This window comes from Panulirus ornatus, chromosome 7, assembly GCF_036320965.1.
Source record: "Panulirus ornatus isolate Po-2019 chromosome 7, ASM3632096v1, whole genome shotgun sequence".
Lineage (NCBI taxonomy): Eukaryota > Metazoa > Arthropoda > Malacostraca > Decapoda > Palinuridae > Panulirus > Panulirus ornatus.
In genome coordinates, this window is record NC_092230.1 from 16,490,751 (window position 1) to 16,516,858 (window position 26,108).

The 26,108-nt window shown below is 40.0% G+C and overlaps 1 protein-coding gene across 2 annotated transcripts in view; it reads right to left on the reverse strand.

Moving 5' to 3' along the window:
* LOC139749430 (sorting nexin-18-like) overlaps window positions 1-26,108 on the reverse strand; it is a 159,049-nt gene that overhangs the window by 103,743 nt on the left and 29,198 nt on the right. For both annotated transcript variants that reach the window (XM_071663277.1, XM_071663276.1), the window contains exon 2: window positions 10,722-10,883. In XM_071663277.1, the coding sequence (XP_071519378.1) occupies window positions 10,722-10,883 (162 nt within the window). The remainder of the gene's footprint in view (window positions 1-10,721; window positions 10,884-26,108) is intronic.

Here is a 26,108-nt window from a genome sequence, read left to right on the forward strand (position 1 = left end):
ATGTAATAATGCACCGAAACCACAGCTCCCTTTCCACATCCAGGCCCCACAGAACTTTCCATGGTTTACCCCAGATGCTTCACATGCCCTGGTTCAATCCAATGACAGCATGTCAACCCTGATATACCACATAGTTCCAATTCACTCTATTCCTTGCACGCCTTTCACCCTCCTGCATGTTCAGGCCCCAATCAACCAAAATCTTTTTCACTCCATCTTTCCACCTCCAATTTGGTCTACTACTTCTCCTCGTTCCCTCCACCTCTGACACATATATCCTCTTGGTTAATCTTCCCACACTCATTCTCTCCATGTGACCAAACCATTTCAAAACACCCTCTTCTGCTCTCTCAACCACACTCTTTTTATTACCACACAACTCTCTTACCCTATTATTACTTACTCGATCAAACCGTCTCACACCACATATTGTCCTCAAACATCTCATTTCCAGCACATCCACCCTCCTGCGCACAACTCTATCCATAGCCCACGCTTCGCAACCATACAACATTGTTGGAACCACTATTCCTTCAAACATATCCATTTTTGCTTTCCGAGATAATGTTCTCGACTTCCACACATTCTTCAAGGCTCCCAGAATTTTCGCCCCCTCCCCCACCCTATGATTCACTTCCGCTTCCATGGTTCCATCCGCTGCCAAATCCACTCCCAAATATCTAAAACACTTCACTCCCTCCAGTTTTTCTCCGTATATGCACATTTACATATACATAACATATGTAATACATATACATACACAGACACATACTTGCTTGCCTTCATCCATTCTGTCGCTACCCTATCCCACAGGAAAAAGCATCGTTACCCCTGCTTCAGCAAGATAGTGCCAAGAAAATAGACAAAAAAGGGCCACATTCGTTCACACATAGTCTCTAGCTGTCATGTCTAATGCACCGAAACCACAGCCAGACCATGGTTTGGTCCACTGACAGCATGTTAACCCCAGTATACCACATCATTCCAATTCACTTTGTTCTGTGAATACCTTTCACTCTCCTGCATGTTAAGGTCCCGATCTATCAAAATATTTTTCACTCCATCCTTCCACCTCCAATTTTGTCTCCTGCTTCTTCCTGTACCTCTTTGTGAACCATTCAACACACCTTCTGCTCTCTCAACCACACTCTTTTTATTACCACACATCTCTCATATCCTTTCATTATTTACTCAATTAAACAACCTCACACCACATAGTGTCCTCAAACATTTAATTTCTACATATTCACCCTCCTTCATACAATGCTATCCATAGCCCATGTCTTGCAACCATATAATATTGTTGGAACTAATCCTTCAAACATACCTCTTTCCACACAATTCTTCACCACTAACAGAACTTCCATTCCCTCCACCACCGTTTGGCTCACTTCTGCCTCTATGGTTCCATTTGCTGCCAAGTCCGCTCCCAGATATCTAAAACACTTTACTTCTTCCAATTTTTCTCCATTCAAACATACATCCCAATTATCTTGTCCCTTAATCCTAATAAAGCTAATAATCTTGCTTTTACTCACATTTACTCTCAACTTTCTCCCTTCACACTCTTCCAAACTTAGTCACCAACTCTGCAGTTTCTCACTTGAATCAGCCAACAAAGTTGTATCATCAGCAAACAACAGCTGACTCACTTCCCAGCCCCTCTCATCCCCCAAAATCTACATACTTGCCCCTCTCTTCAAAACTCTAGCATTCACTTCCCTCACCACTTAATCAATAAACAAATTAAACTATGGTGACATCACACACCCCTGCCACAGATTGACCTTTACTGGCAACCAATCACTCTCCTCTCTTCCTCCTCATACACACACCTTACACCCTTCATGAACACTTCTCACTGCTTCTAGCAGCTTATATTCCACATCATATATTCTTAAGACATGGACAAACCTTTTCTAATCCCTATCATATGCCTTCTCCAGATCCATAAATGCCATATACATATCATCTGTTTTTCTAAGTATTTCACACATATTCTTCAAAGCAAACACCTGATCCACACATCCTCTACCACTTAGTAAAACCACACTGCTCCTCCCCAATCTGATGCTCTGTACATGCTTTCACCCTCTCCATCAATATCCTCCCATATTTATTTCCAGGTATACTCAACATATGCCTCTGTAGTTGGAGGACTCACCTTTATCCTCTTTGCCTTTATAAAATGTCACTGTATATGCATTCCTCCAATCTTCAAGCATGTCACCATGATCCATACATACACTGAATATCCTAACCAACCAATCAACAACACAGTCACCCCCTTTCTCAATAAATTCAACTGCAATACCATCCAATCCCACTGCCTTGCCAGATTTCATCCTCTGCAAGACTTTCACAACCTCTTCTCTTTTAACCAAACCACTCTCCATAACTCTCTCACTTTGCATACCACCCTGACCTAAGCATCCTACATCTGCCACTCTATCATCAAACACATTCAACAATCCTTCAAAATATTCCATCTCCTCCTCACTCCATCACTATCTATCATCACTTCCCCTTTTGCTCCTTTCACTGATGTTCCCAGTTGTTCTTTTGTCTTTTGCACATTACTCATCTCCTTCCAAGTCATCTGTTTAATCTCCCTGAAGTTTAATGACAATATCTCACCCCAATTCTCATTTGCCTTCTTTTTCAACCCCTGCACCTTCCTCTTGACCTCCTGCCACTTTCTCTTATATATTTCCCATTCATTTGTACTCATTCCTTGTAAGTATTGCCCAAACACCTCTCTTCTCTCTTCCACTAACAACTTTACTTCTTCATCTAACCACTCACAACCCTTCTTAATCTGCCAACCTCCCACCTTTGCCATGCCACATGCTGGGTGAGGATTGGGTGGTATTACCTCCCATTCCTCACCTTTTCCCATTCTAGACTCAGATCTCTCCTGGTATTTCTTTAACACAAGTCTCCTTTCCAAGTTCACCACTCTCTGCTCCCAACATTGTTTCCACTTTTTTGAAGACCTCTACAGATCTTCAACCTCACCTCCAAAGGATAGTTATCAGATGTCCCACTAGCTGCCTGTGTACATATTTTTTTTCATACTTCACTGTTATTTCCTGCATTAGCTAGATAATGCCATGAAAAGACAGAGTAGGCACATTCACTTACATTCATTCTCTGTCACATGAAATGCAAAAAAAACTACATCCCCCTATCCACAAAAACTCCATAGCCTTTTCCATAGTTTACCCCAGATGCTTCATACGCCCTGGTTCAGTCCATTAACCACTGATAGCACGTTGACCCCTGTATATCACATCATTCCAATACCATCAATCCTGTGCATAACTTTCTTCCTACTGCATGTTAAGGCCCCACCTATAATCTTCTTCACTCCATCCTCCTATCTCCAATTTGGTCTTCTCACTCTCCTTTTTCCCTCCACTTCTGACACATATAGCCTCTCTGTCAACCTTTCCACAATCATTCCCTCCATATGGCCAAACCACTTCAGCATACCCTCTTCTGATCTCTCAACTACATTCTTTTTATTAGCAGACATCTCTCTTGCCCTTTCATTATTTACTTGATCAAACCACCTCACCCCATATATTGTTCTAAAACATTTCATTTCCAACACAGGCTCCTCACACTGAAAGTGGATGGAGAGAGATGGGTGACTATTGGTGCTTATGCACCTGGTCATGAGAAGAAAGATCAAGAGAGGCAAGTGTTTTGGGAGCAACTGAGTGACTGGTGCACAAGACCAGGTATTAGCAATGGGTGAATTAAATGCAAAGGTGAGTACTGTGGCAGTTGAGGGTATAACTGGTGTACATTGGGTAATCAGTGTTGTGAATGGAAATGGTGAAGAGCTTACGGATTTGTGTGCTGAAAAAAAGACTGGTGACTGGGGATACCTGGTTTTGAAAAGAAAGATAGACATAAGTATACGTATGTGAGTAGGAAAGACTGTCAAAGGGCATTATTAGATTATGTGTTAATTGATAGGCATGTAAAGGAGAGACTTTTGGATGCTAATGTTCTCAGAAGGGAAGCTGGAGAGGTGTCTGACCACTATCTTGTGGAGGTAAAGGTGAAGATTTGTAAAGGTTTTCAGAAACGGAGAGAGAATGTTGGGGAGAAGAGAGTGGTGAGAGTAAGTAAGCTTGGAAAGGACACTTGTGTGAGGAAGTACCAAGAGATATTGAGCGTAGAATGGCACATGGGGACAGCAAATGACATGATGGGAGTGGGTGAGGAACGGGATTTGTTTAGGGAGGCAGTGATGGCATGTACAAAAGATGCATGTGGCATGAGAAAGGTGGGAGGTGAGCAAGTTAGAAAGGGTAGTGAGTGGTGGAATGAAGAAATAAAGTTGTTAGTGAAAGAAAAAAAGAGAGGGGGTTTGGAAGATACAAAGAAGGAGTGCAAATGACTCGGAGATGTATAAGAGAAATCAGCAGGAGTTCAAGAGGAAGGTGCAGGGGCTGAAAAAGAGGGCCAATGAGAGTTGGGGTGAGAGAACCATTAAATTCTAAAAAGAATAAAAAAATGTTTTGGAAGGAGGTAAATGACGTGCATAAGACAAGAGAACAGATGGGAACATCAGTGAAGGGAGCAAGGGGGAGAAGTCATAACAGGTAGTAGTGAGTCAGAATTTTGAAGGTTTGTTGAATGTGTTTGATGATAGAGTGGAAGACATAGGGCGTTTTGGTCAGGGTGGTGTGTGAAGTGAGAGGGTCAGGGACAATGGTTTGGTTAATAGACAAAAGTAGTGAAAGCTCTGCAGAAGATGAAATCCAGCAAGGCAGTGAGTTTGGATGGTATTGCAGTCAAATATATTAAAAAAGGGAGTGACTGTTGCTGATTGGTGGGTAAGGATATTCAAGGGAAGTATGGATCAGGGTGAAATGCTTGAGGACTGGCAGAATGCATACATAGTGCCATTGTACAAAGGCAAAGGGGATAAAGGTGAGGTTTCAAACTACAAAGGCATATGATAGTTGAGTATTCCTGGGGAATTGTATGGGAGGGTATTGACCGAGAGGATGAAGGTATGTACAGAGTGCCAGATTGGGGAGGAGCACTGTGGTTTCAGAAGTGGTAGAGAATGTGTGGATCAGGTGTTTGCTTTGAAGAATGTGTGAGAAATACTTTGAAAAACAGATGGATTTGGATGTAGCATTTACGGATCTGGAGAAAGCATATGATAGGGTTGATAGAGATGCTTTATGGAAGGTCTTAAGAGTATATGGATGGTGTGGTAGGTAAGTTGCTAGAAGCAGTGAAAAGTTTTATCAAGGGTGTAAGGCATGTGTTGGAGTAGGAAGAGAGGAGAGTGATTGCTTCCCAGTGAAGGTTGGTCTGCGGCAGGGGTGTGTGATGTCTCCATTGTTGTTTAATATGTTTATGGATGGGGTGGTTAGAGAGGTATGTGCTAGTTTTGGAGAGACGGGTGAGTATGCAGTTCTGTTGGGGATGAGAGGGGCTGGGAAGTGAGTCAGTTGTTGTTCGCCGATGATGCAGCTCTGGCTGATTCAAGAGAAAAACTGCTGAAGTTGGTGACTGAGCTTGGAAAAGTGTGTGAAAGGAGAAAGTTGAGAGTAAATGTGAATAAGAGTAAGGTATTAGGTTTAGTAAGGTTGAGAGACAAGTCAACTGGGATGTAAGTGTGAATAGAGAAAAATTGGGGGAAGTGAAGTGTTTTAGATATCTGGGATTGGACTTAGCAGTGCATGGAACCATGGAAACAGAAATGAGTCAGACTGGGGGAGGGGGAGAAGGTTCTGGGAGCAATGAAAAATGTGTGAAAGGAGAGAACTTTAACTTGGAGAGCAAAAATGGGTATGTTTGAGGGAATAGTAGTTCCAACAATTCTATATGGTTGTGAGGCATGGGCTATAGATAGGGATGCACGGAGGAGGGTGGATGTGTTGGAAATAAGATGTGTGAGGACAATATGGGGTGTGAGGTGGTTAGATCGAGTAAGTAATGAAAGAGTAGGAGAGATGTGTGGAAAAAAAAAAAAGTGATTGAGAGAGCAGAAAAGGGTGTGTTGAAGTGGTATGGACATATGGAGAGAATGAGTGATGAAAGAATGACAGAGAGGATATATGTGTCAGAGGTGGAGGGAACAAGGAGAAGCGGGAGACCAAATTGGAGGTAGAAGGCTGGAGTGAAAAAGATTTTGAGCGATCAGGGCCTGAACATACAGGAGGGTGAGAGGTGTGCAAGGAATAGAGTGAAATAGAACAGTGTGGTATACCGGAGTCGACGTGCTGTCAATGGACTGAACCAGGGCATGTAAAACATCCAGGGTAAACTATGGAAAGGTCTGGGGGGCTTGGATGTGGATAGGGAGCTGTGGTTTTGGTGCATTTCATATGACAGCTAGAGACTATGTGTGACAGAAAGTGGCCTTTTTGTCTACTTTCCGGGCACTACCTCCCTGAAGCAGGGGGTAGCGATGCTGTTTTCTGTAAAACAGGGTAGTGTTTGGAACGGATGAAGGCAAACAAATATAAATATGTACATGTGTTTAATATAAATATGTAGATTTGTTTATATGTATAAGTCTGTGTATGTGTATGTATATGTATGTATAAACTGATATGTATATGTATGGAGATTTATGTATTTTTTTTCTTGCTTTGTCGCTGTCTCCAGCGTTTGCAAGGTAGCGCAAGGAAACAGACAAAAGAAATGGCCCAACCCACCCCCATACACATGTATATACATACGTTCACACACGCAAATATACATACCTACACAGCTTTCCATGGTTTACCCCAGACGCTTCACATGCCCTGATTCAATCCACTGACAGCACGTCAACCCCGGTATACCACATCGATCCAATTTACTCTATTCCTTGCCCTCCTTTCACCCTCCTGCATGTTCAGGCCCCGATCACACAAAATCTTTTTCACTCCATCTTTCCACCTCCAATTTGGTCTCCCACTTCCCCTCGTTCCCTCCACCTCTGACACATATATCCTCTTGGTCAATCTTTCCTCACTCATTCTCTCCATGTGCCCAAACCATTTCAAAACACCCTCTTCTGCTCTCTCAACCACGCTCTTTTTATTTCCACACATCTCTCTTACCCTTACGTTACTTACTCGATCAAACCACCTCACACCACACATTGTCCTCAAACATCTCATTTCCAGCACATCCATCCTCCTGCGCACATCTCTATCCATAGCCCACGCCTCGCAACCATACAACATTGTTGGAACCACTATTCCTTCAAACATACCCATTTTTGCTTTCCGAGATAATGTTCTCGACTTCCACACATTCTTCAAGGCTCCCAGAATTTTCGCCCCCTCCCCCACCCTATGATCCACTTCCGCTTCCATGGTTCCATCCGCTGCCAGATCCACTCCCAGATATCTAAAACACTTTACTTCCTCCACTTTTTCTCCATTCAAACTTACCTCCCAATTGACTTGACCCTCAAACCTACTGTACCGAATTACCTTGCTCTTATTCACATTTACTCTTAACTTTCTTCTTTCACACACTTTACCAAACTCAGTCACCAGCTTCTGCAGTTTCTCACATGAATCAGCCACCAGCTCTGTATCATCAGCAAACAACAACTGACTCACTTCCCAAGCTCTCTCATCCCCAACAGACTTCATACTTGCCCCTCTTTCCAAAACTCTTGCATTCACCTCCCTAACAACCCATCCATAAACAAATTAAACAACCATGGAGACATCACACACCCCTGCAGCAAACCTACTTTCACTGAGAACCAATCACTTTCCTCTCTTCCTACACGTACACATGCCTTACATCCTCGATAAAAACTTTTCACTGCCTCTAACAACTTGCCTCCCACACCATATATTCTTAATACCTTCCACAGAGCATCTCTATCAACTCTATCATATGCCTTCTCCAGATCCATAAATGCTACATACAAATCCATTTGCTTTTCTAAGTATTTCTCACATACATTCTTCAAAGCAAACACCTGATCCACACATCCTCTTCCACTTCTGAAACCACACTGCTCTTCCCCAATCTCATGCTCTGTACATGCCTTCACCCTCTCAATCAATACCCTCCCATATAATTTACCAGGAATACTCAACAAACTTATACCTCTGTAATTTGAGCACTCACTCTTATCCCCTTTGCCTTTGTACAATGGCACTATGCACGCATTCCTCCAATCCTCAGGCACCTCACCATGAGTCATACATACATTAAATAACCTTACCAACCAGTCAATAATACAGTCACCCCCTTTTTAATAAATTCCACTGCAATACCATCCAAACCTGCTGCCTTGCCGGCTTTCATCTTCCGCAAAGCTTTTACTACCTCTTCTCTGTTTACCAAATCATTTACCCTAACCCTCTCACTTTGCACACCACCTTGACCAAAACACCCTATATCTGCCACTCTATCATCAAACACATTCAACAAACCTTCAAAATACTCACTCCATCTCCTTCTCACATCACCACTACTTGTTATCACCTCCCCATTTGCGCCCTTCACTGAAGTTCCCATTTGCTCCCTTGTCTTACGCACTTTATTTACCTCCTTCCAGAACATCTTTTTATTCTCCCTAAAATTTAATGATACTCTCTCACCCCAACTCTCATTTGCCCTCTTTTTCACCTCTTGCACCTTTCTCTTGACCTCCTGTCTCTTTCTTTTATACATCTCCCACTCAATTGCATTTTTTCCCTGCAAAAATCGTCCAAATGCCTCTCTCTTCTCTTTCACTAATAATCTTACTTCTTCATCCCACCACTCACTACCCTTTCTAATCAACCCACCTCCCACTCTTCTCATGCCACAAGCATCTTTTGCGCAATCCATCACTGATTCCCTAAATACATCCCATTCCTCCCCCACTCCCCTTACTTCCATTGTTCTCACCTTTTTCCATTCTGTACTCAGTCTCTCCTGGTACTTCCTCACACAAGTCTCCTTCCCAAGCTCACTTACTCTCACCACCCTCTTCACCCCAACATTCACTCTTCCTTTCTGAAAACCTATACAAATCTTCACCTTAGCCTCCACAAGATAATGATCAGACATCCCTCCAGTTGCACCTCTCAGCACATTAACATCCAAAAGTCTCTCTTTTGCGCGCCTGTCAAGTCAATTAACACGTAATCCAATAACGCTCTCTGGCCATCTCTCCTACTTACATACGTATACTTATGTATATCTCACTTTTTAAACCAGGTATTCCCAATCACCAGTCCTTTTTCAGCACATAAATCTACAAGCTCTTCACCATTTCCATTTACAACACTGAACACCCCATGTATACCAATTATTCCCTCAACTGCCACATTACTTACCTTTGCATTCAAATCACCCATCACTATAACCCGGTCTCGTGCATCAAAACCACTAACACACTCATTCAGCTGCTCCCAAAACACTTGCCTCTCATGTCTTTCTTCTCATGCCCAGGTGCATATGCACCAATAATCACCCATCTCTCTCCATCAACTTTCAGTTTTACCCATATTAATCGAGAATTTACTTTCTTACATTCTATCACATACTCCCACAACTCCTGTTTCAGGAGTACTGCTACTCCTTCCCTTGCTCTTGTCCTCTCACTAACCCCTGACTTTATTCCCAAGACATTCCCAAACCACTATATATATATATATATATATATATATATATATATATATATATATATATATATATTATATGTGTGTGTGTGTGTGTGTGTGTGTGTACATGAGTGGACGGGGCCAGTTTTCATCAGTTTCCTGGCGCTACCTCACTGACGTGGGAGATGGCGATCAAGTATAATAAATGAATAAATAAAATACCTTAAGCTATTTCTTATCTATCTACGTACATCCGATACCTGTTCCCAGCTGGAACTCCCTGAACAGGGTGGCCATGAATATATAGTCTCCATAATTAGTGCTGCTTCTTAGCCTTTAGTGCCTCACCTCTTACAGGCCACAGGCAGAAGTGTTTTCAGAGGGTTCTATCTAATGTTACAACTGACTTATTTCTTCCCAATGCTCCTGCCTAATGTTCCTACCTACTACCTAATGTTTTTATGAAGTAGTTGGTAAGCATCCAATGACCAGGGAGGTATATCATCAGTACTACCCACCTAGGTATCAGGAGGGTAAGTAACTCCTACACGGCTGTCAAGTTGCATTCCTCTGACCAAGGTAGCTGTCATTTCTTTCTGCCTTACCCACATGTGGACTACTGGTATTCTGTCCATAAATATAAAATCTCTCCTTGTTATACATAACACTCGACAACACTTAACTCACACATCTCATTCTTCATGACTCAAGATTCTCCAAAAGTCAGCACTATGCGCAAGCCCCACCTTTTGGCAATATGATTGGAACAATATATAGAAGTAAAAAGTAGTAACATTAAGGAATATGATATTTCTTATATTCCCATAATATTCTCTTGTAATGGTATCTAAGTCTTTAAAAATATCATTCCAGACTCTGTCATTTATCTTGAAAAAATCAAAGTTCAAGGCATTTAGTTACCAAATACCCTCCCTTGCTATATCCTGTTTTCTTTATTTCATGTCTATTGAGTAAGGTGAGATTAATTCAATGTTTATGATCTGGTATACTTGTTTTATTTACTTCAATGTATGAAGAGTGCTATTCCATTTGTAAAGAGTGAGAGAGAGGAAGAAAGTACAATGATGTCTAATTTCACGTCAAACATACAAAATAAACTTATTAAACAGTACTAACCTCCACATATGCAGCAGGAAAAAGTCCAGCCTGCCCCTGAGCATTGGAACCTTCCCACCATCCTTCTCCTACATCTTGCCGGGATACACTTAGTATTTCCCCCTCTTTGATACTAAGTTCACCTGTTCCAGGCTGGGCATCAAAGTTATACAATGCCCGCACCTGAGATCACAAAGAAAAATTTTGAGTATGGTAATATGGTTATGTTTGTCTAAATAACAAAGTCTCCACCATACAGCTTATTTCATTTTCTTCATACCATTCCAAATACTTACCACTAGTAGGCAAACCTTACTGATAACACACAAAAATTAGGAAAATCTTTACTAAAGAAAGTAAGGCATCACTCTAAAATTTACGCATATAGTCTGACAGTTTAATGAACCTGTGAAAAACAAAATAAAAATTAAGCGCTGAGCAATTCATCAGAGATGACCCTCCTCTAGTGTAAAAAAATTTATTTTTTCCTTACAAAATATAATAAATTATGCATACATAAAAAAAGCTGCACACTTTCCTCTATACTAGTGAGGTATGATTTCAAATGGACTGCAATGAGGTAGGCAAGCAGCCAGCGTACATTTGCTCTGGGTGTTTTCGTTTTGAACTCATATGTACAATCACCTAATCACAATACACACTACATTGTTTCTTCCATGAATACTTTTACACAATATACACTATGCACACCACAAACATACACATAACTTGCATATATTTACCCTATCAAAACAGGCAGAACTTAATCTACATGAACAAATGAATGAATAATGTTCTTGTCTCCAAAATAATATCCACTTATACAATAGTAGAGGCTTTCTTTATTCCAAAACTAACTAAAGTTTCATTATTTGGTGTTTTATTTAGTAAGAAAAAATGAGCCTTTTTTTATAAGACATCACACATTCCATTTTTCATGGAATGATTACTGCCTAGATCAGTTCAAAATCAGATCATACTACTAAAATGGAATCCCTGTACACAAAGATATAATCTACATCATACATGTCTTATCAATAATCATATAATTAAAAAAAAAAAACTTAAAATATTCTATTTTGTTCCAGTATTAGCTCTTTCTTTTTCTTTCAAACTATTCGCCATTTCCCATGTTAGCGAGGTAGCGTTAAGAACAGAGGACTGGGCCTTTGAGGGAATATCCTCACTTGGCCCCCTTCTCTGTTCCTTCTTTTGGAAAATAAAAAAAAAATAAATGTATTTCTCTTCCTACTTTGCTTGAAAAGTATCATCTTTTTATAGTGATTAACATGGGATGAATGAGGAAGACCAAGGAGTGTTTTGAAAGGAGCTAAGTGAGTGAATACTTGGTAAAGTCTTTATCCCCACAGCCCAGACTAGGCCCAGGTTTTAGATTGGGTCATTGGTAAACCGTGCTGCTGGAAGCCACTGCCTGCAGTCCCACACAGCCTGGCTGGTCTTGTACACTTTGTTGGTACTTGTCCAGTGCACACTCAAACTTCTCTAACGTGCAACCCTTGCTGTTTCTGACGATAGCAGGGCAAGCTGTTGAAGTCTTGGGCCCTGAATGTTTAATGTGTTCTCTCTTCCTATGCATACTGCACCTCTGGATTTCAGAAATAGTGTTTTACAGAATATTCCATGACACCTGTCAGACCAGAAGGATGTTATTCTGGAATGTAAGTTGGGAACCATATCTTACAGGATTTTCTATGTATAAATGATGAGATACCTCTCCTATCTGCACTCCAGGGAGTATATCCTCATATCCTCAGAAAATTTTGCTGTTCCCAGTAACTTTATTTGCATGTATAGATGATGAGATACCTCTCCTGTCTGCACTCCAGGGAGTATATCCTTAGAAATCTTTGCTGTTCCCAGTAACTTTATCTGCTTTGTAGGGAGATGTTGGAGTGCAGCAATATTCAATTCATGAGGGAATTGGCACCTTGAATATCACCATCATTGGTTTTTCTTCCCTTGCCTTGAAGGTCTGCATGATCCAGCCTACCATCTTCTGCATGAGCCAACCGTAGCTTTGTGCTTTTTGCGGAAGTTTAGGTTGTTAGACAATATTACTCTGAGATCTTTTACATTACTCAACTGTTTTAAAAGGGTATCTGTGTCTTTTTCCATACTGTAGGAGTTAGAACTTATCTCCACTGAAAAGTATGCTCTTCTCGGTTGCCCAGTTAAAGGCTTCATTTACGTATCTTTGTAACCATTCAGCATCCTCTATAGATGTGACTTTCATACCTATTCTTGTATCATCCGCAAATGATATTACTGAAACTATGGTTTGTTTTTGCATCAGCAAATATGATGCACAGGATTGAATATTAGCAGAGGGTAATATGAATGCAAAGGTGAGAAATGTGGCACTAGAAGGTATAAATGGGGAGCATGGGGCAAACATTTATGTGAATGAGAATGTTGAACACCTTGTGGAGCTGTGCTGATATGGGTTGGTGACTGGGAATATCTGGTTTAAAAAGAGGATTACTTTACACTGACACTATGGACTAATGGTGGTTGGCAGTATCATACTGCTATCCAAAAGGAAGAGGTAGGCAGTATCATACTGTTATCCTAAAGGAAGTGGTATGCAATACCATACTGCTATCTCAAAGGAAGTGGTACAGATTCTTTTTGAAACCACTCACTAAATTCAAGGAGGTTCCACCCATAACCAGCACACAAAAGGCATGCTCAGATCAAACAAGAAAACCAAAGTCCAACAGTTATCAGTATGATCAGTATGATGTGTTCCCCACTAAAACAAAATATAGTGAAAGAATTATTAAAAAATGTATTTTCAATCTTTTTCAAAACACTTACATGAACCTAAAATGTCTTACATGGCTATACAAGCAAAAATGATATATAAAACAAAAGAAGCATTAAAACTGTAAAAGCATTAAAACAGAAAAAAAGATTTATTCTTTACATGAATAATTTGTTGCATAGTTTATACCTATCATTTCTCTTAAACTGTCTATCCATCCTAGAGGTAAGCAGGAAGGTATCCATACATACACCAGTGCACATCTTTCTTAAGATAACAATCCTCACTATCATATAGCTAACAAAATAATAAGCCAATCTGCCAGTTTAGCTCCATATTTCTATATGTTTGGGATACTGATTAACTTTGTTCTGCAATAATAGTGGAGTGTACATTAACAGTTATTAAATAAAGCAGTGATGTACAAGAATAGTATACAATGGAAAACATAGGGTTAGTTAAAGCAAGAATATTTGATACATCTCTAATTAAAAGTACCTTTGAAAACCTTACCCCCTAACAGTCAAAATCTTTATCTTGATTTTGGGTAGTGTTGAAAATCCCTGAATATTCAAGATTAATAGTGATGCAGAGCTAAACTGAGATAATTTAAGTAATAAAAACTCAAGTAACATGGTAAAGAACAATCATCCACAAGTATTTCTTGCTTCACAAATCACTACCTTATGAATCCAAAACATGACAAGTAGTCACTTCCTAAAACCAGTTTCAGTGCTGGGCTTATCTGGAAATTCACCACTGAAAAAATATGATAAAAGTCTATCTTACCTATATATTGTTACTATCTTCAAATATTGAGTGAAATGTAACTGCAAAGCTAATCAAGTATTTAGTGAATACAGTACAACAGAAACTGCAGAACATAATTTGTAGCATAATATACCTTACTGATTCTAAATATTGCAATGAGCAACTACAAAATTATGTATAAAAAGACAACAATAACATTTGTAGAGCATGAATCTGAGCACCTGAGCCATAATAAAAGGTTAATGCAAAGTATATACAGTGAAACTAAATTCTAAAGGACTTAAGTGTATCAGAATTCAGCTTCTAATGCACCCTTTGGAACATAGCAAACTAAGGTCAGGATGTAACGGAAAATCCCAAAAGTCCATTACATCATGTACTTAATCTAACAAGAAAAGGAATCCTCAAACTGAGTTTAGGATGCAAATGAAAAGTCTATTAAATTTCTGACCTCTGTCCATGATTGCTGGGTGTCAGACTATGACAGCCTGATGTATATCACTTCAATGTACATTTTATTTCAATAAAATACAATGTTCTCCCTGCACACATAAAGTTTTCCAGATTTGCATCAATTTATGAGCATAATATTTTTTGTACAGTCGATTCCTATATAACGTGTTTATACTAAACACTTCTGTCTTAATACAGTTTTCATTTAGTAAACCTCTGTTTATATAAAGCTCACCATTTTGATTTTAAGCACAAGCATTGGGCTCAATTGAAGCAGTCACATCCATTTGTCAGCCATACATGACTTGATGTGACCTGTACAGTATGTTTTGTCTAGCTCTCTCACCAGCTGGGTGCACAGCCTTGTAACATATTTCTTTCCTATATCTACCTGAATATGTGTTTATCAATTAATTAATGCCTTAGTAAAGAACCTATCGTAGGGTACTAAGACAAAAAAATGAAAAATTCAATTTATTGTATCATTTCACCTATGTTGAATGATTTGAACTGACTATTATCACTAGTGCTCAATACGCCTTCCATTTCAGACATTACACAAGAACCTAGTAAAGAGAGCTGTGAAGATAATCTATATCAAAACTACAATTTACTGCATTATTTTATAAATTATATGTTGAATATTCTAAACCAATTATCATCATTAATGTTCATTCAGACTCCCATTTTCTTATCAAAATTTGCATGTTTTGAAACGAGAGATACATATAAGGATTTGATAACCTTAGTATGATGAAGTCCCATAAACAGCTAAAATACAACAGTGTATGCCATCCAATTTGCCTAATATCTGTTTAAATGGGCTAGCAGTACAGAATTTTAACATAAAATAAGAAAATATTCAAAGCCAATCAAAGAAAATTATTATTTCACTGAACTGCTCTCTCACTACTGACCACCCGACCACCAAAATACATCTTACATACTTACATATTAAAGTGAAAGACCCTTTCTCTTTTATGAAATAAAAGTTCATAGAAGAATAATAAAACAACCAAGAAACAAGTTCAAAACCATTTTTCTTGTATCTTGGTTGTTCTATTACTATTACACAATGTTGCTTTTTCACTTTAACATTCTGGTATCTAAAATATACACTGGTGTTTTGGAGGCCAATCTGGTTAAAGCAAGCTCAATAAAAAACTAATGTAGTGTAACTGATAATACTGAAGAAGAGATATGACCTCCATCTGTCTCAACTATTCTCCCCATTATCTTCCTGAATATGTGGATAACTCTTAATTCGTGCATGGGGTAAGAATCCACTGAAGAGAACTGTGTAGAAAAATACTATGTATAATAACTTCAATTCAATGTATCATTCATAAATTACTGTTTAATGCTCACAATCTATCAATCAAAAGCATTTGTGATACATGACAATTCTAACTCAACAACCTGACATAAATTCAGTTCTTTGTAAACACTAAAAAAATAAGATTTCACAACACACCAGAGTTAATGGGACGTCCTGGGCATCTACTTTTTAGTTTCTTAAGCTTCTTTTCACATCAGAGAATATAATTCTATTTTTCCCCATGTAACATTTAATTCATATTACACATTTTTACATAACATGCAGTTTTCAAGGAACATAACTGATGTTACATAATAATAAACTGTACCTCTACAGTAACATACACCATATGTTTATGTTTCAGGTGCTTTATACAATTCATTGTGATTACAGTATTACATTTTCATGAATGTGATTGCTATAAATTGACTAGATTATTGAAATTTAATATGAATATATAACACTAAGAAGGTCAGGTGAGGTTTTCATAGTTCTGGTTAATGTTGAACTAATGTATAGCCTACTTTAATTTTAGTAACCATAAATTTTCCCAAACATATTGTAAACTTATTTGATATAGTTCAAAACAATAAATTGCCCCAAATCATGCTCCACAGAAATTTCTGTAATCACAACACACTATCTAATGAATCTACAACATAAATAGCAATTTCCAAAAGCTAGTTTTAAGTGGAGATAAAATACACATACCAATAAGAACTTTTCTCCTCTAACACAGTATTATGTACGGCCCACCTACAAGACAAAGCAATATCTCAGTCTAAAATCATCTCAAAATTCATAGACACTTCGATTTAGAGTTCATGACAACCAATTCATTTAATTACAACAGTACAATCCTGTTCCGATAGCATTTTTCCACGTCAAAGAAGCGCTAAAATTCAAATCAGTTGGCCAATACAATATAACTTCACTTACCTTTAGTTCGCTGTCATTAGTTTAACTGGCCTGACAGTTCAGGAATGTTTCATTTTCATGTCTCATACCTCCCTCTGCGGTTTGTAACTGGACTCTAAGCCTTTCCAGCTAAACATATACAGAATTCCGTTCTTAAAAGCTACATACAATGGCCCCTAAGAATATAAATACGGAAAAGGAGAGACAGAGGGACAACCCACCTGAGTGACCGCCATGTTTACTGTTTTGTCATAGAGTGACGTCATGTCCGCAGGTCCGACCAGCGGTCGCGGGAATAAATACTCCCTGCCAGCACAAATACTTTCATTTTCTTGTAACAAACTAATAGATCGGATATGTATATCTGTTTTGAAGAGATCCATGCAAATATATTATATATTAACTTGTATGGAATAGGACTTTTTATAATTGACACTTCTACTGAAAAGAGACGACATGACAGCCTTGATCGATTGCACGAAAATATGAGTCATGTCATCTTTACAACGGAATCCTTCCTTGAGTCGATGAATAATACCTTGACGCCACAGTTTACTTAATGTAGAAAATGATCGACTAACAAACATTGTTCTAAATATACCATGGGTTCTCTTGCCTTACTTGGAGGTTCATTACATAAATATTTTATATGCATTGATCTCTAGGTGCTGAAATGAATATAGCTCACACACACACACACACACACACACGGAGGAGGTGTTCAAATAATAGGGTCCAACGAGTGTAAAGCCCTCCCCCTCTTCGTACACTAAAATTAGGTAATTGTAAATAGGTTATCACACACATACACACACACACACACACACGGGTCTCTGTGGTGTAGTGATTAGCATTACTAAACATGAGTCATTACGGGCCCGTCCGTGTTCGGGTCCTAGGCGTGGCAGTCGGCCTACACCCAACCTAGGTGTTCATCTCCTCGGACTAGTTAATAAATAGATACCTGGTTTAGGTTGTGTGTGTGTGTGTGTGTGTGTGTGTGTGTGTGTGTGTGTGTACAGACATGACGCGTAAATACAAGGTTAAGAGGAGGGGACAACACAAGTGTAAAACTATCCCTTTACCACACAATTAGTAATCAAATGCGAAGGGAAACTAAGGAAAAAACTTGGTATGATTAATATAAAGAACGTTTGCAATATTAGATGCGTGGGTGGTGAGTGGGAGGGATGATGCTCTGAATAAACACGGTAGCCTATCCTTGAACCAGTATTACAGTAAAGAAAGTTGTAGGTACTGGACCCTAAGAGTGTGCAACATGCTCTTCGTGTCGTATGAATAGGGAGATAAGATACCAAGAAGAAGGCTGACAATCAGAAAAAGCGTGCCTGCAATGATTTATGAATATATCCGTATATGTCTGTGTATGTATATGTATGTATACGTTGAAATGTACATGCATGTATATGCGTGTGTGGGCGTTTATGTATGCACAAGTGTATTTCGGTGGGTTGGGTCATTCCTCGTCTGTTTCCTTGCGCTACCTAGCTAACGCGGGAGACGGCGATTAAGTATTAGATATAAATAAATTATATATATATATATATATATATATATATATATATATATATATATATGTATATATATATATATATATATATATATATATATATATATATATATATATATATATATATATATATATATATATATATTGCTTTGTCGCTGTCTCCCGCGTTAGCGAGGTAGCGCAAGGAAACAGACGAAAGAATGGCCCAACCCACCCACATACACATGTATATACATACACGTCCACACACGCAAATATACATACCTATACATCTCAATGTATGCATATACATACACACACAGACATATACATATATACACATGTACATAATTCATACTGTCTGCCTGTATTTATTCCCATCGCCACCTCGCCACATATGGAATAACAACCCCCTCCCCTCTCATGTGTGCGATGTAGCGCTAGGAAAAGACAACAAATGCCCCATTCGTTCACACTCAGTCTCTAGCTGTCATGCAATAATGCACCGAAACCACAGCTCCCTTTCCACATCCAGGCCCCACACAACTTTCCATGGTTTATCCCAGACGCTTCACATGCCCTGGTTCAATCCACTGACAGCACGTCGACCCCGGTATACCACATCGTTCCAATTCACTCTATTCCTTGCACGCCTTTCACCCCCCTGCATGTTCAGGCCCCGATCAATCAAAATCTTTTTCACTCCATCTTTCCACCTCCAATTTGGTCTCTCACTTCTCCTCGTTCCCTCCACCTCTGACACATATATCCTCTTGGTCAATCTTTCCTCACTCATTCTCGCCATGTGACCAGACGATTTCAAAACACCCTCTTCTGCTCTCTCAACCACACTCTTTATATTTCCACACATCTCTCTTACCCTTACATTACTTATTCGATCAAACCACCTCACACCACATATTGTCCTCAAACATCTCATTTCCAGCACATCCACCCCCCTGCGCACAACTCTATCCATAGCCCACGCCTCGCTACCATACAACATTGTTGGAACCACTATTCCTTCAAACATACCAATTTTTGCTTTCCGAGATAATGTTCTCGACTTCTAAACATTCTTCAAGGCTCCCAGAATTTTCGCCTCCTCCCCCACCCAATGATTCACTTCCGCTTCCATGGTTCCATCCGCTGCCAGATCCACTCCCAGATATCTAAAACACTTTACTTCCTCCAGTTTTTCTCCATTCAAACTTACCTCCCAATTGACTTGACCCTCAACCCTACTGTAACTAATAACCTTGCTCTTATTCACATTTACTCTCAACTTTCTTCTTTCACACACTTTACCAAACTCAGTCACCAGCTTCTGCAGTTTCTCACATGAATCAGCCACCAGCGATGTATCATCAGCAAACAACAACTGACTCACTTCCCAAGCTCCCTCATCCACAACAGACTGCATACTTGCCCCTCTTTCCAAAACTCTTGCATTCACCTCCCTAACAACCCCATCCATAAACAAATTAAACAACAATGGAGACATCACACACCCCTGCCGCAAACCTACATTCACTGAGAACCAATCACTTTCCTCTCTTCCTACACGTACACATGTCTTACATCCTCGATAAAACTTTTCACTGCTTCTAACAACTTGCCTCCCACACCATATATTCTTAATACCTTCCACAGAGCATCTCTATCAACTCTATCATATGCCTTCTCACAGCTTCTAACAACTTGCCTCCCACACCATATATTCTTAATACCTTCCACAGAGCATCTCTATCAACTCTATCATTTGCCTTCTCCAGATCCATAAATGCTACATACAAATCCAGTTTCTTTTCTAAGTATTTCGCACATACATTCTTCACAGCAAACACCTGATCCACACATCCTCTACCACTTCTGAAACCACACTGCTCTCCCCCAATTTGATGCTCTTTACATGCCTTCACCCTCTCAATCAATACCCTCCCACATAATTTACCAGGAATATTCAACCAACTTATTCCTCTGTAATTTGAGCACTCACTCTTATCCCCTTTGCCTTTGTACAATGGCACTATGCAAGCATTCCGCCAATCCTCAGGCACCTCACCATGAGTCATACATACGTTAAATAACCTTATCAACCAGTCAACAATTCAGTCACCCCCTTTTTTAATAAATTCCACTGCAATACCATCCAACCCTGCTGCCTTGCCGGCTTTCATCTTCCGCAAAGCTTTTACTACCTCTTCTCTGTTTACCAAATCATTTTCCCTAACCCTCTCACTTTGCATACCACCTCGATCAAAACACCCTATATCTGCCACTCTATCATCAAACACATTCAAGAAAACTTCACAATACTCACTCCATCTTCTCACATCACCACTACTTGTTTTCACCTCCCCATTAGCCCCCTTCACTGAAGTTCCCAATGATTCCCTTGTCTTACGCACTTTATTTACTACCTTCCAAAACATCTTTTTATTCTCCCTAAAATTTAATGATACTCTCTCACCCCAACTTTCATTTGCCCTCTTTTTCACCTCTTGCACCTTTCTCTTGACCTCCTGCCTCTTTCTTTTATACATCTCCCACTCATTTGCATTTTTCCCTGCAAAAATCGTCCAAATGCCTCTCTCTTCTCTTTCACTAATAATATATATATATATATATATATATATATATATATATATATATATATATATATATATATATATGGTAAACCATTTGGTAAACATGCGATTGTCCAAAACAATCGCATGTTTACCAAATGGCGTCCTAGCTTCGTCTCTTCGAGGTATATCAACTGACTTATTTCTTTCTTGTGTCTTATTATTACACGAAAGTGCACTTGGGAACTTATCGTGTTTCATTTTCCCCGTGGACTCATAGGAATAATCAGTGTATGTATGGATTATGGATCATGGTGAAGTGCCTCAGGATTAGCGGAATGCATGCATAGTGCCAATGTACAAAGACAAAGGTGATGAAGGTGAATGTTCAAATTACAGAGGCAAAAGTTTCTTGAGTATTCCTGGGAAATTATATGGGAGAGTATTGATTGACAAGATGAAGGCATGTACAGAGCATCAGACTGGGGAAGAGCAGTGTGGTTTCAGAAGTGGTGGAGGATGTGTGGATCAGGCGCTTGCTTTGAAAAATGTATGTGAGAAATACTTGGAAAAACAGATGGTAGCATTTATGGATCTGGAGAAGGAATATGATAGGGTTGATACAGATGCTTTGTGGAAGGTTTTAAGAGTATATGGTGTGGGAGGTAAGTTGCTGGAAGCAGTGAAAAGTTTTCACCAAGGATGTAAGGCATGTGTACAAGTAGGAAAGAAGAAGAGTGATGGTTCCCAGTGAATGTCGGTTTGCGGCAGGGTGGTTGTTTAATTTGTTTACAGGGTTGAATGCTATAGTTTTGGAGAGAGGGGCAAGTATGCAGTCGGTTGTGGATGACAGGACTTGGTAAGTGAGTCAGTTGTTGTTCGCTGATGATGCAGCGCTGGTGGCTGATTCGGGTGAGAAACTGCAAAAGTTGGTGACTGAGTATGGTAAAGAGCGTGAAAGGAGAAAGTTGAGAGTAAATGTGAATAAGAGCAAGGTTATTAGTTTTAGTAGGGTTGAGGGATAAGTTAATTGGCATGTAAGTTTGAATGGAGAAAAACTAGAGGAAGTGTTTTAGATATCTGGGAGTGGAGGGTGGATGCAGTTTCCTACCCGAATCAGCCACCAGCGTTGTATCATCAGCGAACAACAACTGACTCACTTCCCAAGCCCTTTCATCCACAACAGACTGCATACTTGCCCCTCTTTCCAAAACCCTTGCATTCACCTCCCTAACAACCCCATCCATAAACAAATTAAACAGCCATGGAGATATCACGCACCCCTGCCACAAACCAACATTCACTGAGAACCAATCACTTTCCTCTCTTCCTACACGTACACATGCCTTACATCCTCGATAAAAACTTTTCACAGCTTCTAACAACTTACCTTCCACACCATATATCCTTAATATCTTCCACAGAGCATCTTTATCAACTCTATCATATGCCTTCTCCAGATCCATAAATGCTACATACAAATCCATTTGCTTTTCTAAGTATTTTTCACAAACATTTTTCAAAGCAAACACCTGATCCACTCATCCTCTACCACTTCTGAAACTACACTGCTCTTCCCCAATCTGATGCTCTGTACATGCATTCACCTTCTCAATCAATACCCTCCCATATAATTTCCCAGGAATACTCAACAAATCTATACCTCTGTAATATGAAAACTCACTCTTATCCCCTTTGCCTATGTACAATGGCACTATGCAAGTATTCCGCCAGTCCTCAGGCACCTCACCATGAGTCATACATACACTGAATAACATTACCAACCAGTCAACAACACAGCCACCCCCCTTTTTTAATAAATTCCACTGCAATACCATCCAAACTCGCTGCCTAGATGGCTTTCATCTTCCGCAAAGCTTTTACTACCTCTTCTCTGTTTACCAAATCATTTTCCCTAGCCCTCTCATTTTGCACACCACCTCGACCAAAACACCCTATATCTGCCACTCAATCATCAAACACATTCAACAAACCTTTAAAATACTTACTCCATCTCCTTCTCACATTACCACTTCTTGTTCTCACCTCCCAATTACCCCCCTTCACTGATGTTCCCATTTGTTCCCTTGTCTTACGCACTTTATTTACCTCCTTTCAAAATATCTTTTTATTCTCCCTAAAATCTAATGATACTCTCTCACCCCAATTCTCATTTGCCGTCTATTTCACCTCTTGCACCTTTCTCTTGACCTCCTGCCTCTTTCTTTTATACATCTCCCAGTCATTTGCATCATTTCCATGCAAAAATCGTCCAAGTGCCTCTCTCTTCTCTTTCACTAATAATCTTACTTCTTCATCCCACCACTCACTACCCTTTCTAATCAACCCACCTCCCACGCTTCTCATGCCACAAGCATCTTTTGCGCAAGCTATCACTGCTTCCCTAAATACATCCCATTCCTCCCCACTCCCATTACGTCGTTTGTTCTCACCTTTTTCCATTCTGTACTTAGTCTCCTGGTACTTCCTCAAACAAGTCTCCTTCCCAAGCTCACTTACTCTCACCACTCTCTTCACCCCAACAGTCTGTCTTCTTTTCTGAAAACTTCTGCAAATCTTCACCTTCGCCTCCACAAGATAATGATCAGACATCCCTCCAGTTGCACCTCTCAGCACATTAACATCCAAAAGTCACTATTTCGCGCGCCTATCAATTAACACGTAATCCAGTAACGCTCTCTGGCCATCTCTCCTACTTACATACGTATGCTTATGTATATCTCTCTTTTTACTATCTTTCTTTTTTGTTCGTGTATATATATATATATATATATATATATATATATATATATATATATATATATATATATATATATGTATATATATATATATATATATATATATATATATATATATATATATATATATATATATATATATATATATATATATGTGTGTGTGTGTGTGTGTGTGTGTGTGTGTGTGTGTGTGTGTGGGGAGTGAATATTTTGAAGGTCTTTCGAATGTTTGATGATAAAGTGGCAGATACACGATGTTTTGGTCGAGGTGGTGTGCGAAGTGAGACGGTCAGGGAGAGTGGTTTGGTAAACAAAGAAGAGGTAGTGAAAGCTTTGCGGAAGATGAAAGCCGGCAAGATGGAGGGTTTGGATGGTATTGCATTGGAATTTATTAAAAAAAGGGGGTGACTGTGTTGTTGACGTGACTGTGAGGTGATGACTTGACTGTATGGTACTGACATGACTGTGTGGTGTCGACATGACTGTGCGGTAGTGACATGACTGTGTGGTGTCGACATGACTGTGCGGTAGTGACATGACTGTGTGGTACTAACATGACTGTGTGGTACTAACATGACTGTGTGGTACTAACATGACTGTGTGGTGTTGACATGACTGTGTGGTGTTGACATGACTGTGTGGTACTAACATGACTGTGTGGTGTTGACATGACTGTGCGGTAGTGACATGACTGTGTGGTATTGGCATGACTGTGTGGTGTTGATATGACTGTGTGGTACTGACATGACTGTGTGGTACTAACATGACTGTGTGGTATTGGCATGACTGTGTGGTGTTGACATGACTGTGTGGTATTGGCATGACTGTGTGGTGTTGACATGACTGTGTGGTATTGACATGACTGTGTGGTATTGACATGACTGTGTGGTATTGACATGACTGTGTGGTGTTGACATGACTGTGTGGTACTAACATGACTGTGTGGTGTTGACATGACTGTGGTGTTAACATGACTGTGCGGTAGTGACATGACTGTGGTGTTAACATGACTGTGCGGTAGTGACATGACTGTGAGGTGATGACTTGACTGTATGGTACTGACATGACTGTGTGGTATTGACATGACTGTGCGGTAGTGACATGACTGTGAGGTGATGACTTGACTGTATGGTACTGACATGACTGTGTGGTACTAACATGACTGTGTGGTGTCGACATGACTGTGCGGTACTGACTGACTGTGTGGTGTTGACATGACTGTGCGGTAGTGACATGACTGTGTGGTGTCGACATGACTGTGCGGTAGTGACATGACTGTGTGGTGTTGACATGACTGTGCGGTAGTGACATGACTGTGAGGTGATGACTTGACTGTATGGTACTGACATGACTGTGTGGTGTTGATATGACTGTGTGGTACTAACATGACTGTGTGGTATTGACATGACTGTGTGGTATTGACATGACTGTGCGGTACTGACTGACTGTGTGGTGTTGACATGACTGTGTGGTACTAACATGACTGTGTGGTACTAACATGACTGTGTGGTACTAACATGACTGTGTGGTATTGACATGACTGTGCGGTACTGACTGACTGTGTGGTGTTGACATGACTGTGTGGTATTGACATGACTGTGCGGTAGTGACATGACTGTGTGGTACTAACATGACTGTGCGGTAGTGACATGACTGTGAGGTGATGACTTGACTGTATGGTACTGACATGACTGTGTGGTGTTGATATGACTGTGTGGTACTGACATGACTGTGGTGTTAACATGACTGTGCGGTACTGACTGACTGTGTGGTGTTGACATGACTGTGTGGTACTAACATGACTGTGTGGTGTTGACATGACTGTGTGGTACTGACATGACTGTGTGGTATTGGCATGACTGTGTGGTGTTGACATGACTGTGTGGTACTGACATGACTGTGGTGTTGATATGATTGTGTGGTACTGACTGACTGTGTGGTGTTGACATGACTGTGTGGTACTGACATGACTGTGTGGTATTGACATGACTGTGCGGTGTTGACATGACTGTGTGGTACTGACATGACTGTGTGGTGTTGACATGACTGTGTGGTACTGGCATGACTGTGTGGTGTTGACATGACTGTGTGGTATTGACATGACTGTGTGGTGTTGACATGACTGTGTGGTATTGACATGACTGTGTGGCGTTGACATGACTGTGTGGTACTGGCATGACTGTGGTGTTGTCATACTATGTGCTGTTAAACTGACTGTATGTTGACATGACTGTGTGGTGCTGATATAACATGTGGTGCTGTCATGACTATGTGGCGTTAAACTGATTATATGTTGACATGACTGTGTGGTGCTGATATGACTG